The sequence below is a fragment of the Eucyclogobius newberryi genome, unplaced genomic scaffold (genome assembly GCF_026437365.1).
Source record: "Eucyclogobius newberryi isolate DKJ021-1_F unplaced genomic scaffold, fEucNew1.0.hap1 SCAF_15, whole genome shotgun sequence".
Classification (NCBI taxonomy): domain Eukaryota; kingdom Metazoa; phylum Chordata; class Actinopteri; order Gobiiformes; family Gobiidae; genus Eucyclogobius; species Eucyclogobius newberryi.
This window is the reverse complement of record NW_027315779.1, coordinates 12,972,177-12,990,697: the sequence shown is the minus strand read 5'-3', so window position 1 is coordinate 12,990,697 and position 18,521 is coordinate 12,972,177. Positions and strand designations below refer to the sequence as shown.

The window sequence follows — 18,521 nt, the reverse complement described above, 5'->3', positions numbered from 1 at the left end:
TAAAAAAACAATTAACACATATTTTTTAATACTTTAAAACATGGAGAGCGAATATATCAGGGACTATGACACAATTACATCTTTTCTTGGATCTTGGGGACCTTTCCAGCGCAGGGTGTTTTTGGCCCTTGCAGTGAGCATCATCCCAAATGGATTTATTGGGATTTATATTGTATTTGTGGGTGACACGCCGCCACATCAGTGCTTTATCCCAGACACTTATAACGTCAGTGAAGCTTGGAAGAACGTGACCGTGCCAATGGAGACTGTAAACGGAGTGACAAAACGCAGCTCGTGTTCAAGATTGAACCTGGAAATGGTTCAAAATTTCTCTGCAAATAACCTGGCTCCAGACGTGGATGTCAACGTGAGCGCAGTGCCTTTGGAGAGCTGTCGAGACGGCTGGACCTACAGCAAAGAGATTTACCAGTCCACCATAGTAACTGAGGTAAGAACATTCACATCACATTAGGTTTCAATATAACACACCATATTAACGATTCTATGACAGGTCAGGATACACATTTTAGAAAATCGTATCTTTGTTCTTTTTTACTTCCTGAATGAAATCACACTGGGAAATGCCATAACTGTTACCTAGCTACCATGTAGTTTACTGGGTCAACTTGACTCTAATGTCACATAAATTATTATTTGACAAATATGTATTATTATTTATTCAAAATAATGTTTAATGAGTTGGGAAATGTGTGTTTGTTATTTGTAAATTGTGCACATTTTCTGAATGGAATTCTGAGTCTCCCCTACTTCCTGTAATTTGCAACTTATTTTTTACACTTTTCTTCACAAACTTTATTGGTGTAAAACTATAATTTATATTTACAGCAGGTATTACTTTGAGCCTTTAATCTATTTTGAAAAAAATGTGAACCTCTAAAAAATGTATCAATGTATGGACTTTAAAAACAAAGGGGAGCACTTCCTGGAATCCACACCTACTGACTGATTGTGTTGCAGGTGAATAGGTAAAAATCTTGAATTTAAAGATATGAATTTGAAACTTTTACTGCAGTTTACTTATTTAAATGTAAGAAAATGTTTTTAGGAGCAAATTGGACAGTGTTTTATTTGCTTATTATGTTGGGGGTGCAAACTGAGCAGGAAAGTGTCTCGTCGTAGAGTTGGACTAAAGGTAGTCCATCAACTGTTACCCATTTCTGAAAGTACTGTGAGCCTCCTCCACAGCGTCCAGACTACTTTCACTCAGACTCTCCATGCTGGAGTCAATTTGAACTGGAATGCTGGACCAACTGCACATTTCCTTAAACTCAAATAACAGCTTTGTTGAGTCAAAGTAAAACAAAAACTAAATAGACATTTTTTGGAGATAAATCCTCAATGTTGTTGTGAATCATTCAGCCGGTTTTCTTTTTTCAGATTTTGACAGAAGGATTCTAAGCCAAATGTATTCAAGTTTTAAAATGAGGCAATATTTACATTTTCAGGCATATCTTCACTCAGATATAATTTACTCAAAAACAAAATAAGTCCTCCAAAATCCCCTCTGTATTTTTTGTATCAAATAACAAGACATTTAAACTTGACTGTCAATTTCTCAGATTTAAATGTCCTAAATATGTGCAATTTTGTCAGTTTTTACACATAAACTGTCTAATTTCTATATGAAAACGTGACATGATTAAAAACGTTTCATACATTTATTTCTTACATTTACGTGCGTAAACTACAGAAGTTTCAAATTGATATCTTCAATTTAAAAAAAAATCCTTAATGACCAACAGCGTCTCGGCTTAAGATCCATTGGAAATAGAGTGAGGCTCTGAAGAAGCTGTGGCTGTATGTTCAATCATTATAAAAATGCTTATTTTATACCCAAAATAAATACATGTTGTCATATTTTCTTAAATTGTTCCTCCAACAAATAGTGAGCCTTTGTGAGCTTGATCTGATCGACCACAACAGCAATGTCTGCTAAACTAATGTGTACATAATTCAACAGCGTTTTCTCTGTTTGCAGTGGGACTTGGTGTGTGATGAAGCTTACAAACTGCCCCTCTCCACCTCCATCCACTACGCAGGCGTCCTGGTGGGGGCCTTCATCTCAGGGCAGATCTCGGACAGGTGAAACAAAGACAATTCACCCTGGAAAGACTCAGACCGACACAGAGAGGACAGTTTAGCAAGCTTTATTGCGGAAGTTAATTGGCGCTCAGACCCGGCGGAAGACATTGCGATCGTGATTAGATGTCTCCCCCCAGGGCCTGAAGACTGGTGGTGGTAGATATGGTGAGAGGGTAGAGAGAATGATTAGATGAGAGGGATGCAGAGGAGGAGGAGGGGAGGTGGTGGGTCGCAGTACGGTCTGAAGCGGCCGAGCCCAACTGCATGAGGGTTTAAATGAGACCGCCTGTGCGCTGATTGGGAGCAGAGGCGGTGCCGTGCCACGGGAGGAGTAACTTGGGTGCGTTGATTAAGAATGGGGAGCAGGTGTGAGGGCCAACGTCCCGGCAGTCCCCTGTCCTTAGACCCTCCTTCTCGGCCAAGAAAAACTGCAAAAAAAACCTCCTTGGGAAAAGTAGAAACCTGGAGGAGTTCCGCGCGAAGGAGGGATCTGACTCTCACAGACAGACAGGGGGACGCCCGGCTTGGGTGCGTTGGTTGAGCTGGGGGGCAGGTGGCCCTGGCGTAGCAGTGGACGTAGGGAGTTAGGTCTTCCAGGCTGAATTTACGCAGGCTTCATTACTACCACAGTATGACGATGCACAGAAAGATCAGGGCGGAATGGGAAAACTGCACCACCCATGCAGTATAAAAGTGAATAATAGCGTTCAGTCACATCACGACATTTACAGTTACAACAAGATCCAAGTCACTGGTTCTCAAACGTGTCACATCAAGCAACAGCCACTAAAAATGTGGCTTCTGGGTGAAACCAGATTTGGGTTGACCACAAAAATAGTCTTGGTCGTGTTTTGATATTCTAAATTGTTATATGGACTATGCAGACGCTAAACCTCTAATTACAAAGACATTACAAAGTGTCATTCTTATTCAAATCAAAATGTTAAAAAAAAAAATAGTTCACATCACTCTTAAATATTCTCTGTTTAGAAGCATTCAGTCACATTATGTCAACCTTTATTTAGATGATAAGGATTTTTTTATTTTATTTTTTAATCCTAATACAATATAAATAATAGTTTGACTTGAATAGGTTGTCTACTAAAATAATTGTTAGTGGCAGACCTACACCAGATCTAAACTAATCTACTTCTTCTCTAGTTTACATATATAAATGCATGGGGAAAACATATAAGGCATAAAAAACAATAAAAACAATAAGGCATTGTATTTGTCAAATTGGCTCAACTTGCAAATATTTGGGAAATAAGAATCTTAAAAATTGTAAGAGTCCGGTTTAAATTTCTTGCACCATTCTGTTGGCATATTAGATACAAAACATTACTAAAAGTACAAAACATTAGTTCGCCACATATTCTGGACCTAAAACTGTAATAAATCAGGCTTTCTTTAAAATCTATCCGGTCGGCGCTAAGGACCCAAAAAACTCTGAGAAGGCCTTGATCCACATCTGAGCCTTCTCTTGGACACAAAACCTGAGAGTAACTGAAACCTGCAGAGATTCATCAAAGTCAAGTTCCCTTAGATCATGGGTCTCCAATTATATTTTCCAGGGGGCCAGATTTTTCGGGGGGCTAAGGTCTGGGGGCCATGGGGCCAGACTGCAAAATCACACCAACATTTTATGTTTTATCTCTATAAGATCTACAAACAACTCACAGTGGCACAATTCAACATCAGATATCAACATAGGACTTTACTTTCAGAGAAGTGAAAATATCATAACAATATTACAAGACGAAAAACAGGACAAAAGCACTAAAACAAAAAACCTGAAACCTGACTCGACTGGTGCAAAGCAGACCTAAGACAAGACCAGGGCCAAGACTAAACAAACCATAGCTACCAGAAAAAAACATGGATAAACTATAAAGCAGGACTAAAACAGGACTAACGCAGGACCAACGCAGGACTAAAGAAGGACTAAAGAAGGTTCTGGTGCTCTGAAACCTGACTCGACTGATGCCCTGACGCACAGAGCACTCCAGAGTTGTTTCACCCTCTCCAGGCCCAGGGGAAAGCTTTTGTGGGGGTTAAAGGTGCTGTTATGATGGGGATTTATTTCATTTTGCTCATTTTGGTGTTTTTTCCCATTTTGACCTTTTTTTCCCCCTCCTTTTCCTCACATGTTGAAATCGGGATCTGTGATTTTTTCAAAGTCCAACAAAAGTATATGGTACTCCGGATCCCACAGGTATAGAGCTCATTCACCAACCTTACAAAACCACGTGATCGCATACGTTGCCGCCCCTTTGTCCGTCCCTTGTTGCGTTCTTACACTGATATAGCGTGGAAAGTGATCTTAAACGTAAATTATGGAGGCCCCAGTGCTTTCAGATTCCACAAACTCCTTGGATGAGCTTCACAAAGGTCGATATTTAGAAAAGCTGCGATCAATCAACTCAGATCCATATTTGATGCCTAAATCACCGAGTCTCTCGGATATCTCGCACCCCGGATATTTACGATCCAAGCCTACTGGTCAGATGGTTCACAAGTCCGAATTTTGAACAAAGGGTCAACGCCTAAATAAAACAGATGTTAATTCTACAGCGTTAATTCTCCGGAGCGCCAGTGCAGGCAGCGGTGCGTGACAGCCTGCATTCCCAGGGTTCGCGCACCTGCACGTAGCTGAACAGCTGTCAGCTCCCTCCACCATGCGAGTGAGGGATAATTTCAATTCAACTACAAATAGTTAACATATATAAAATGACGACTACATAGTCTGATCGTTTGGTTCCCAGTTTGAACGTTTTATCGCAGCTGTCCATCGCGCTCTTCTTTCCGGGTTTCTCGGTATCCGATAGAACTTCTCTCCGTTTATCTTCCCCGGTTGCTGCACCCAACTGCCACATATACCTTCACCATTTTGATTATAGTAAAGCGTGCGATATCATTAATGAGGTTTTGGGCCTTTTCAAACCGTGTTTCGTTGTAAATCGAAGCAGACAGACGGCAGTATTGAATGGGCTTGTAGTGGTAAACACGCACTGCAGACGGACACTATGGCAAAACAAGCCTGGGAGCGCTCGTGTGACGTCACGTGAATGAGCTCTATATGGTAGGGAAGCTACCAGGGGGAAGCTTTTGTGGGGGTTACAGATGCAATTATGATGGGAATTTATTTCATTTTGCTAAGTTTGGTGATTTTTCCAATTTTTTCCCCTCCTTTTCCTCACATGTTGAAACCAGTGCCACAGAGGGATATGGTACCACAGATATCAGATATATGGTATGCTAGGCCAGTGATAAGAATGGCCTAACGGTCCGGGGTCTAAAAGGTCCAGGGTTCGATATCTGGCTCAGGTGGATTTTATCTAAGTCCCACAGAGGGACATGGTACTGCTTTTGGGGTCAGACTATGCCCAGAATGGAGAGGTGTATGAGGGCTAAACTCTGTGCCATATGTTCTTTATATTCAGTTAGTATTTCTATTATAATTTTAATTATAATTATAACATAAATATATTTATTTATTCAGATTTTTATTTTTTTTCACCCACAATCTCTGGCGCTTAAGGGTTATACAATGTTGTTGTCATTCAAATTCATGCAGGGCTCATATTATTTCAATCTGAGGGTATGATGGAAGGACAAGCATTTGTTTGCACTGGATTCTTTTGGGTGAAGTTTTCCAGTCTTTTCTTCTTTAGTTCTTGGCGTCTCACAAATGTCTGCCATTTCTCTCCTTGCTCGTTTGACAGGCGATTTGATGAATGAGAAGAGTGGGGGCACATAATCTAGATTCAATGGCTTTCTTCCCTAAAATAAAACAATTAGGAAATCTTTAAAATGAGAATATGAAGTGTTGACGTGATGATTGCAATGAGTAACTTCTTCAACTTAAATCTTAAATGTTGTGACTGTGGACGTGGTGTTTTTTGACCCAATTGCGAATAAATAAGTAGTAGCAACGTAGCAACAAAATTCGACTTGTTAACCTCACACCTAAACTATACAAATAGTAACTTACCAGATATGAATACTACATAGTCTGTGGTGATCGTTTGGTTCCCAGTTCGAACGTTTTATCGTAGATGTCTATCTCGCTTTTCTTTCTGGGTTTCTCGGAATCCGATAGAACTTCAAATCTCTCCGTTTATCTTCCCGGTTGCTGCACCCAACTGCCACACATACCTTCACCATTTTGATTTTAGTAAAGCGTCCGATATCGAGCCTCTTCGAGCCGTGTTTTGTCGTAAATTGAAGCAGAAAGACAGCAGTATTGAATGGGCTTGTAGTGGTAAACACGATCTGCTGACGGACAATATGGCAGAACAAGCCTGGGGGGCGGTCGTGTGATGTGAATAATCTCTATACAACGAGAGTGATTTGAATCTCACATTGAACTAGTGGCCAGTGTGCGTCATTACATGAAAGCCATGAAACTGAGGACACAGTCTGATCAGAGAACTTCCTACAGTTGCGGTGGGCTTTGAAAGATTAACGTGTGGGCCGGTCCAAATCGTTTCATGGGCCACGGTCGGCCTTTTGGAGACCAGTGGGCTAGACTGATAAAACAGAATTACAACAGACAAGGGCACTTTGGAGGTTCTGTGGCAGTGCGCAGATTGTAGGTTAATTATATTTAATTGAGTATTGTATTTCCGTAAGTGTACAGTATTAAAACTATAATCTACGCAGGTCATATTAAACACATGTATCGCAACACATAACAGGGATCAAGCTTTGTGTTTAGGAGCTGGTTGTCACCAAGCACCACACACTAGACACAGCATTGGGGCCTAGTTTTGGGGGAGGGTGAATGCTTAATTAGATGTTTTTTAGTTATTTTTATGAATTGCGATTTTAGTTTGAATAGTCTCACATAGGGATGCAGACCTAAACCCACGTTCAGGTTCAAGTCCGGATTCGAATCCACAGGTTTAGGTTCAGGTCCGGACCTAATGAGTCCGGCTGAACTCATGCCATTTTTGCATAATGTTATAACAGCATAACACAAGCTACTACGCTAAATTAAGTTGAAGACACATGAACAAGGACGACTATCAAACACAAGGCTTAACTGCAGACTGAAATAAACTCAATTTATCTGGTTTATTCACTGTTTTAACAGAAGTTACAACTTACAAATCACAAGCTGCTAACTAGCTAACACACATTCATGTGTTTTACTAGAGGAACAACTCCCGAACAAGAGCAAGTTGAGTATTGGTATTGGGGCAGCTGTTTCAGCTGATACTATGTTTGTCAAGTGTATTACTGGTTTGACTGGGCTGTTCCCCACACTTGAAGTTTAATGCCTTTAGATACATTTCCACTCTTTAATTTTGCAGATCCATTGGCATCAAAGTCATGTAAAAACCTTCAAAAACGAGCATAACAGTCAACTCGAACCACTATAAATCAATCAACTCAGCAGTATCAAAAATAGAATATGAAAATATTTTACACTACACACAATACATCATATTAACAGCATTAAACACAAGACCATATTTAACAACTGTAGAATACAAATACTATTACAAAATATAAGCTCCAATTAATGAATCCAGCAATTAAACAATATTACTTTGACTTAGTATTTACTTAGATGTATAAATATGTATATTGCACATTAACCCACCTAAATAAATGCTACATCACACCACAACATAATACAGTTATTTTATTCATATTGTAGCGACCCTCGTCTCTAGTGCGCGTGCGCGGTCTCTGGGGCAGAGCTAAGAGCGGACTCAGGAGACGAGGTAGTTTTTGATGTTCCTGTTCCATCACCATGGTGACGGCCAACAATAACCAACTCTGTTCAAGAAATAAAGTGACAACTTGTGAGCACTAAACCAGCATTACTGACCTGAGCGAGAAGTTACAATATTTACACCCAAACCAAAGCACAACCGGCTCCTTTAACGTCTTAAACTAACTCACGGAGCGGCACAAGCGGCGACGCACGCGGCGGCTTAAAACGATTCAATTAAGCCAGCGATCTTCCCGAATGTTCGGTCTCTCGTCTCTTTAAACTCATTGCGCCGGCTTCAACTTCTGCCGCGGGGAAGACGCGTGCGTCGCTGATGGCTCCGGGCGCGCCATTGACAGCGATGTCAGTGTTTACGTCTTTTCCAGCGCGAATTTTGCAATCTATGGAAGGTTTAAGATGGTTTAGATTCTAGAATGTAAAGGATATAGAATGTGAGTGGTAGATTTTTAATGAGTCCAGAACCGAATCACCGGGGTTTTCGGTTTTTTTGGACCTGAACCGAAACGTTTTTACAAGTCCGGATCCGGTCCGTCGTAGCGGTACACATCCCTAGTTTCACACCATTATGAAGGAATTTTTACAGCATTATGTAACGAATGCCTTATTGGGCAGTACTAATATGTAGGGTATTACTCGCGTTTCTCGTAGGAGGAAACTAGAGAAATACCCTTCGTATTGGTATTGCCCAATAATGCATACGCTACATAATTGTGCCTGTGTAAAAATCCTTACACCTGTATTTTTTACAATCTTGCGTGCGTGCGCGTGTATGTATATATGTATGTATATGTATATGTATATGTATATGTATGTGTATATGGAAGAGGTCCTGGGCCGGACTAAATCACTTAGAGGGACTGATTTGGCCCCCGGGCCTTATGTTGACTAGCCCTAGTCTGCTCTTTATATATCTGCTCCCACGTATAAATGTCAATCTTACCGGGTGAACTCGTAATACAGACGAAAAAATCAAACGGATTAAACCACAGCCTGACAGACCCATCTGAGCTAGGCGGCCATTATCCTGGAAGACCCATAATGTTTTTTAAAGGCCATACAAACAATTTGGTGGATTTGTTTGAGTCAGGTGGGGAAGGAGGCCAGCCCTGTTCCTGATGATGCTCATTCAGACGGTGACCGTGACTGCTCAGATCTTCTCTCCAAACTGGGAAATCTTCACCATGATCTTCTTTTTTGTTGGAGGCGGCGGATATTCCAACTACATCATCGCATTTGTGTTAGGTAAATAAACTAAATAGGGAAAAAAATGATATGACAAAAACAATGTCTATAAGTACAGATATTTTATTAGACTACCGTAATAATAATAATAATAATAATAATTATATAATGTAATGCCTATTACACTTGTAATAGCCGTTAAAGGCTTATCAACGTATCTCAAAACATAACTCTGTTCATCCCTCACCTGGTGGTGGGAACCTACTATTGTAGCCCCAGCTGCCCTGAGGCAGACTGACGGTGAGGCTGTCAATCTGCGCCATTGGCCCCTCCACCCAGCACAAATCATGCATGCTCACACCAGATTCATGCTAGGCAATGTGGGTGAGGTGTCTTGCCTTAGGACACAACATTGTTTCCTCTAATGCCCTACTGTGGCACAGGGTGTTCCAGCTGCCTCCCATCAAGTACTAACCAGGCCCCTTTATGCTTAGCTTCCTAGAACTGATGAGATTGGGCAGTGGCAAGCAGGTACGGCCATTATTACAAACTGAAATAAACAGACAAGAGTGGAGATTAGGTCAGACTCCCAATAAAACAGTACAATTTAAATAGATTTAGTTTCAGTCACAAAGAACCAGAAAAAACTTGCCATCTGACGAGTCTGTACATGGGGAGAAAATAATTGTTGCAGTGCAATATCATAATTTGATAAATTACATTTACTCAAAGATGCTTCAGATGCTAATCAGGTACTCAGGGTGGTTGAGCCAGGGTCTCACAAAGACAAAGAGGTTTCTAATAGCCCATTAAGATTCTGAATAGGCTAGCTCGGTAGATACAAGGGGGGAGTTTCTGTTGAAACATACAACTCTTTCTACTTCAGGAAGGCTCCTCCCAATGGGCGGGTCTTACCACAGAACAGTATTAATATCGGAGTTCTCGACCTAAATTCTGTTATTGACAATGACTCTTGGATGAGAGTCGAAACGTCCATTTTTGCAAACTGAGTCCAGATGACTACAACTGAAGCTTTTTCTACTATGGAACACGCCTGGACGAATGAGGGATTACACCGACATACATTTACTCAACTATATGCAATACTGATCCTATTGGTTTGGATACAACTCTTCCATAATCTCACCTATAAAACATGTGCCAGTAATATGGGGCAAGAATCAGAATAGGTTTATTGCCATTGTCAATGAACAGAATCCACAAACATAGGAACTTGATTTGGTGATTCGGTGCAACATGAAACAATAAAAAATGATAAAACAACCTATGTTAAGTCAACCTATATAAGTCAAAACATGCTAAAAGATTTTTTTTTTAAATAGGCTTTCTATGTACACACAATTTACAGTTTCTGCACTACATATGTAAATATGTAGTGCAGAAAGTGAACAGTGCAGTGGGTGATTAAATTTTGGTTGAAGTGGCAGTGTTTAAGGTCCCACATTGTGCAAAATCGAATTGCAGATCGCTCTTCGCAAGAATGGGGTGAATCTCAAACTAAGCCATTTGCATTTCCGGTTTGTGAGCGGGGTCCAAGGTATGGGTGATATTTCATAACTATTATGTTATGGGTGTTTCACAACCCTTATTATTATCAAATATACCCTTAGGATAGACTACAAAACGGGGAAAAAAGCATGATATGGCACCTTTAAGAAGTGTTCATGAGTCCAACGGCAGAAGGAACGAAACAGTTCTTATTGTGGCAGGTTCTGGGCTGGATGGACCATAGCCTCCTGTCTGAGGGGAGTGGCCTCCTCTCTGAGGGGAGTGGCTCAAATAGTCCGTGTCCAGGGTCAGAAGGGTCGGCTGTGATCCGACCTCCCCTTCCCAGAGCCCTGGAGACGTACAGGTCCTGCAGAGATGGAAGTCTGCAGCCGATCACCTTCTCAGCAGAGCGCACAATGCGCTGTAGTCTCTGTGTGTCACTGGCGTACCACACGGTGATGGAGGAGGTGAGGATGGACTCAATGATGCTGTGTAGAACTGCATCATCATCATCATCTCCGCTGGCAGCTTGGCTTTTCTCACCTGCCGCAGGAAGTACATCCTCTGCTGGGCTTTCTTGATGAGGGAGCAGATGGTGGGCTCCCACTTGAGGTTCTGCGTGATGGTGGTGCAGCGGAAGTGGAAGGAGTCTACAGTGGTGATGGGGGAGTCTATGATAGTGAGGGGAGGCTGGGGGGCTGTGACTTTCCTGAAGTCCACGATCATCTCCACTGCCTTCTGGCTTTGAACTCCAGGTTGTTACTCCCTCCTGTAGACAGACGTATCCCCGTCCGAGATGAGCCCAATGAGGATGGTGTCATCCGCAAACTTGATAGGTTTACGGAGTTGTGGCCGGAGGTGCAGCAGTTTGTGTATAGGGAAAAGAGCAGGGGAGAAAGTACAGAGCCCTTTGGAGCTCCTGCGCTGATGGTCCGTGTGTCTGAAACATTCTTCCCTAAGCGCACGCACTGCCTCCGATCTGTCAGGAAGTCAGTTCAGGTGGAGTCAGGCACGTTGAGCTGGGAGAGCTTGTCCTGGAACAGAGCAGGGAGGATGGCTAGACCAGTTTAAGCCGTTTCATGCTAGATGCTAAAGTGTATCCATAAAGATGGTAAATTCTGATAAACAAATTTCAAAAACAGCTGTCAGTGAGTCTTTAACCAATAACAGAATCTGAAGTGATTGCCACTTTTGCAAGAAGGCTTATCAGCCTTAATACTGTTATCAATTGCTGGTAGGGCCCCGCAGGCCCGATCTAAACAATAATGAGGTCATGTGTGGCCTGTGGGCTGTAGTTTGCCCACCTCTGCCATAAACATTAAAGGAAATTTACCTTAACGAATCATCCACAATAAAATTTCTGGTTTAGCCTATCAGAATGTTGATTTTGAAATCTGTAGATATTTGAACAAGACTGATATTCATTGCTATATTTCCCGACAGGTACAGAGGTGTTGAGCCCCAAAGCCCGTGTGGTGTTCTGCTCTTTGGGGGTATTCTTGCCCTCTGCCATTGGCTACATGATGATGCCCGCAGTGGCCTATTTCTTCAGAGACTGGAGGACATTACTGATCCCAATGGCAGCCAGCTCACTCATCTATGTCCCACTGTGGTGGTAAGAGCCTTTATCTATGTGTCAGATGCCCTTCCATCCTCTTAATATATCTTACTACTACCACTCCTCCTCCTTACATGATAGTGTAGGATGGAGGGGCTAAGGAGGCGGATGGTTTTGATACTGCGGAGGAGATGAGGCAGAAGAGGGTGGTGGCTAAATTGACATGAATGAAGGAGGGGAGAGAGGCAAAGTTATAGCAGGTTGCAGTAGTGACAGACATGTGATAGGAAATATGTCAATTCAATTTATTTTTGTAACACCCAAATCACATTAAAAACATTAAAAACTGATTAAACAATGTTCATAAGGAACTTGGCAATGTCCCAGTGTCCCCTGTAAGACCCTCCTTCTCATCCAGGAAAGACTACAAAACCTCCTTGGGAAAAAATAGAAACCTGGAGGAGTTCCACAGTGAAGGGAGGGATCCAATTCCCTCAGACGGACAGGAGGACGCGAGATAAGAAGAACATTATTGGTGCAACCATTGCCATGTCCATCACACTTATAGCCAAAATTATTGTAAATTCTTACATTGGCTGCGCAATTTTGACCACCACAAAATTATCGGCCTAAAAGCATTCTATTTTATTTGTATTTTATGGGCCTGCGAATAACAACCAGAAAATAAACGGTCCATTGGCCCCTTACAGGGTTTGGGGCTGTGGGTTACATCAAGAGAAGATTGCTCCTGGACTTTTGAACAATAATTCCTGCTTTGAAAAAGATGCGCTCTAAAAGAGTAGAAGTCCCAGGGATACAAAGAAGTAGTTTTCACAACCAGAGCAAGCCTTGGATATCTGTCCTGATTGTGTTTCTACCACACCAGGGGCCCAACAGTGTCCCCTCCTTCATATCGTTTGAACCAGATCCTTGCACGTCAAGCTCATTATTATATGGAACCTCTCCACATAGTAGCATTGAAATGTCCTTCTCTTCGTCCGCCCTCTTTTTCTGAGACACGTTCTCCAGATGGCTATTCGGCCTGCATTTTCTCTGTGCACGTTTGTAGGGGCACTTAAGCTGTCAGCTAGTACCACTACAATTGTATAGACCTACAATTGTATATGAGAAACACCATCATGTTTCTCACATTTGAGAAAAGTAAAGTGTTTATAGCTGGGATCCAATATAGCAGATGAAATGTACACAGTTTTTGTTTTCATCAATCAGTCATTCAGTTTCCATCTGTTTCAGCTTACATTTTTTTCCTTCAGTAACTACAAAATTACATGTTAGATTTTAAAGCAAGGGGACATTTGTGCCCTTTATCCATTAGTCGCGACTCGGGACTATTCAGCTGAGCTCTTTAAACGATATTCAATGTCCTCATATCTTTAGCAATTAAATCCACAATGCATTTTGTTATGTTGGCTTTCTTCTTGGATAGAGGAAAGGCCATGTCCAGCTTTCGTTGCATGCCTGTTGCTGCATCCTGTGGCATGACCTAGGGATGCACTTACAGTTTACAAATAAAATTGTTTTATGAAATGCAATTGGTTTCATTGTTTACACTAAATGCTGTTATCATACGCCGTTTAAAATATGTTGCTTACTTGTTTGGTTTTGTTAGGTAGCTTTGGCCCAAATGACGATGTTGACTTGTGATAGGTCTAGTCCTGCACTGCAGGTGGTTCAGGCCCAATCAATTGAAAAAAAATGAAAAAGATTCTCAAGAGTTTGTGAACACACATAAATTGCAATGATTCCTCAAGAATTTCTCAACAGAAGTATTTTTCTAGAACAGGAGGGTTTGACACATTATGCCATTGTTTGAGCTTGCAGTTAAAAAGTTCTAAATATATGAAAACTTTCAGTTTTGCAGGTATGGTGTTGCAAAATGGTTATTCCTGGTTCAATTTAGACAGCAACTTCAATTTCAAGCTGTAATTTAAATAATGTACAGTTTTAACTGTCTGTTCTGGTTTGCAGGCTGCTGCCAGAGTCCCCTCGCTGGCTGCTTTCTCAGGGAAGAGTGGAGGAGACAGTGGCCATTTTGAGAGAAGCCGCAAAATATAATAAAGTAGAATTACCACCGGCTATTTTCAACAAAGCTGAGGCAAGTTCAAACAATCATACATTTACTGTCAGCTCTCTAAATATCTTCCTGAAGATGCATTTAGCTAGCAGTTAGTTTATCGCATGATGTAAGTTCAAACATTAAGTGCAGGCAGTGTTGATAACTGCATCTCCTTTGTTTATTTCAGATTGAAGACACAATGGCTAAAAAATACAAGAAATACAGCATCTTAACCATTTTCCAAAATTGCAACTTATTATTTACCACTTCACTGTGCAGCTCTTTGTGGTGAGTCCCAGTTTCATTTACTTTCATCTAATTCTCCAGTTTGAAAAATATCCCAAAAATACTTCCTCTATACAGGACTAGGTTATATGACATATACTTCCATAAAAGGCCTCGTTAATGCATTTTTCTCACAACTTTGGTCACTATATTTTGTTATTCCTAAGGAATAATTTGTAATTAGATATTTAATAATATGAAGTACCAGAAGATAAAAAATATTCTTGACTGTATTTGCTTGTATTGAAGAGGGATAGCTCATAACATGCCAAAATCCAACTAAACAGTAAAACGACATGATGATGATGCCTGAATAAAGCGTAACACACTATCTCCCCAGGTTCATTGTCACGCTGGGTTACTATGCGCTGATCCTAAATACGTCAAATCTCCACGGCGACCCCTACCTGAACTGCTTCATCTCTGGGTTGACCGAAGTGCCAGCTTACATCATCGCTCTGCTCATGCTCAAATTCCTGGCCCGACGCATCTGCCAGTCCACCACCCTGTTCACTGGAGGAGTTATGATCCTGTTCGTCCATCTCATTCCAATTGGTCAGTCACTGTATAGCCTTATTTCTCTAGGTTCTATTGGTTACCAAAAGTTTATTTCAATTCAATTCATTTTTGTAACGCCAAAAATTACAACAGCAGTTGATTTGAAGGGCAAAATTTAAAAGCAGATTAAACAATGTAAATATGAAATTAGAAAATGGATAATGTCCCAGCATCCCGTCCGTTACTCTCCTTCTAAGCAAGAAAAACAACAAAACCCTGTGGGAAAAATAAGGGATCACACCGACCTGTGGAAAATGTGGAATCCTCCAGGGCAACCACACGTGTTCTTCCATAAAAGTGTTTCCGCTGTCATAAATTAAGTGTTTGGCTGTTTTAAGGGGCCTGCACATGGCATTACCTCCACTTTACCTGAGGAGAAGATGAGGGTATCGAGGCCCGGGAGCCTACAGCCCTCATTGCCAGAAGCCCCAAAACTGCATCCATGTCTGTAGACTTGTGTTGTTCATGTGTCTTGTATACCAATAAACACTTTGCATCTTAGCTGGGGTTGCAGTCATTGCTAGTGAAGTGCCAAATCTGTGCCAAATTTAATTTGCCTGCGTCAAAGTAAATCCTTTCATCCCATTTGAAATGCTTCTAAACCAAAACGCATTTAAGTCTATGGTAATATTTTTTTATCACAATATCATTGTGATAAACACTTTTAAAAATTGCCATTTTTTTAAAATGAGCTTGTCATGTTTTATATTGCAATTTTAGATTGCATCGAAAAAATCAAAATAATTACCTCTAATTACCTCTAATTAATTACTTTTCAAGGTGGAAAAAATGGGTTCCACAATGGCCGACTCTCTTTTGGGTTTAGGGTGGGATCATAATATCATTTTTTATTTGTCCTGACATGAGTTATGTTTGTACCAATTTTCATCAGTCTATGATGAAAAAGGCCCGTCATTGCCGAAATGTATTTTGAAAATTGAGGTGGTGCTAGCGAGCCATTTTGCGTCATTAATTTTTTTAGAAATTTAAAAAAAAAATGTTTTTTGGGTCGAAAAAGGGGGGGTCAAAATTAGGGTAGTTTGTAATGAGTCCAACGGCAGAGGGAAAGAAACTGTTCTTGTAGCGGGAGGTTCTGGTCCGGATGGACAGTAGCCTCCTGCCTGAGGGGAGTGGCCTCCTGCCTGAGGGGAGTGGCCTCCTGCCTGAAGGGAGTGGCTCAAATAGTCCGTGTCCAGGGTGAGAAGGGTCGGCTGTGATCCGACCTGCTCGTCCCAGAGTCCTGGAGACGTACAGGTCCTGCAGGGATGGAAGTCTCTGGAAGATTTCAGAACATGAGTAGCTTACAGTTGTTGTTCAAGTGAACTCTCACAGAGGCCAAAAGGCTGGAGACCCCTGCTCGAGAGTCTCGACTCATCATTGACCTGTACTTTACGTATGTCTCATTCTTTTTTCTGTCCTCAGCTGAAAAGATCCCTGCCATCGGAGTTTTCCTGGAAATGTTGGGGAAGTTTGGCCTCACTGCAGCATTCTGTATCATTTACGCAATTTCCTCTGAGCTCTTCCCGACAGTGATCCGCAACACGGCCATGGGCTGCTGCTCCATGGCAGCCCGCATTGGCACCATCATGTCACCATTTATCATTTATCTGGGTGAGTTAAGCATAGTGTAATGTCACTAATACTGACCGGTGAGGTGATATAAGACAAGATATGTTGTTGTAATGTTTTATTAATTTCAGTGTTGCAACACAGATTAGGCACAGAAGTATAATAATAAAAAACAGATAAGAAAAAACTTATATCTTAATAATAATACCACTGTTATTTGCAGCTGTTATTTGGACAGAAAATATTGCACCAGGGATGACTGACATTATTGCACATGAGAATAACAGTATTGTACATGATTATGAAGGCCGGAGGACACGTTCAGGGCTAACAAAATCAGAATCAGATAGTGTTTATTGCCATTGTCAATGAACAGATTCGGTGCAACCTAAAAAAATTAACAATGTCCCTCAGGAGCAGTGGCTGGTTGGTGTTGAAGGCAATGTAGAGATCAAAAACAGAAAGGAAGGAGGCCGGGCTAGTGAGTGTGAGAGCCACTATCCAGTACGAAACGTCCAAGAGTCATAAGTACATCAAGGACAAGGCTCCAACAAATGACGTGCTCAGTGAATGTCTCAGACACTGGGGAATAGAGGATGATGAGGTGTTGGAGGGACCATCATGGGAGGATAAGCCCCTACATGGGATGTACCACCGGAACATAAGTGGCTGATATCACGAAATCCTACCAACGGCTAGAAAGAGCCGGTATCAAGGACAGCACTGAGGCCCTGATCATGGCAGCACAGGAGCAGGCCCTGAACACCAGATCAATAGAGGCCCAGATCTACCACACCAGAAAAGACCCAAGGTGTAGGCTGTGCAAACGGGGCTCTGAGACCATCCCGCACATAACTGCAGGGTGCAAGATGCTGGCAGGGCCACATATATGGAGCGCCATAACCAGGTGGCTGCCATAGTGTACAGAACCATCTGTGCAGAGTACGGACTGGAGACCCCAAGGACAAGGTGGGAAACGCCTCCAAAGGTGGTGGAGAATGACCGAGCCAAGGTCCTCGTGGACTTCCAGATACAGACAGACCGAATGGTAATGGCAAACCAATCGGACATAGTGGTGGTCGACAAAGTGCCACCACTATGAAAGCCATGGTGGTGGACATTGCAGTACCATGGGATGGTAACATCCGGAAAAGGAAACTAAAGAAATACCAAGGCCTCAGAGAGGAGCTGGAGAAGGCCTGGAGCGTGAAGGTATCAGTGGTGCCCGTAATGATCAGAGCACTTGGGGCAGTGACCCCCAAACTGGAGGAATAGCTTGAGCAGATCCCAGGAAAAACATCAGAAATCTCGGTCCAGAAAAGTGTAGTGCAGGAATAGCAAAGATACTGCGCAGAACCCTCAAGCTCCCAGGCCTCTGGTGGAGGACCTGAGCTTGAAGGGGGATAAATAGAGACCACCCGCGGAGGGTGAGAAAAAGAGTTTTTTTTAATTGTAAAATACCAAACCAAACTGGTCTGCTGTGATGTTGGGCTATTCATGGGTTTCAATCACATAACTTTTTCAAATTATAAATGCAATTGTGATTATTTTGACCATTCTATATAATATTTGGTTGTTTATGGCTGTGTCCGTTTTGTGTTTGTTTTTTTCATATTTTTTCATCACTCTGAAACCAAACATTTATTGAATTAGTTTCTTTGTTGTTTCCAGGTCGTTTCTACAAATCCCTACCGTACATCCTGATGGGTTGTCTGGCACTCACCGGAGCTTTACTGTGTCTCATTTTACCTGAGACTTTTTGCCGGACTTTACCTGAAACCATCAACGAAATGCAACCAATATGCAGGTAATATATTTTCAGTTTAACGCTTAAAGGTGCACTGCACAAGTTTTATGGTGGGGGATAAGCCAAATGCTTGTCACCATAGAGATACAGTGGCTAAATACTTTACATTGTGGAACATTCAACACTT

At 41.7% G+C, this 18,521-nt stretch overlaps 1 protein-coding gene across 1 annotated transcript; it reads left to right on the top strand.

The window, feature by feature from the left end:
* The first annotated feature begins 28 nt into the window (after positions 1–28).
* Positions 29–18,436, top strand: LOC140360737 (solute carrier family 22 member 4-like). Its single transcript, XM_072446084.1, has 10 exons — positions 29–448; positions 2,000–2,103; positions 8,937–9,091; positions 11,984–12,155; positions 14,088–14,214; positions 14,363–14,463; positions 14,801–15,015; positions 16,265–16,266; positions 16,449–16,629; positions 18,259–18,436. The coding sequence occupies exons 1-10, from the start codon at positions 41–43 to the stop codon at positions 18,396–18,398; spliced, it is 1,605 nt and encodes a 534-aa protein (XP_072302185.1). The 5' UTR covers positions 29–40; the 3' UTR covers positions 18,399–18,436.
* Positions 18,437–18,521: the final 85 nt, after the last annotated feature.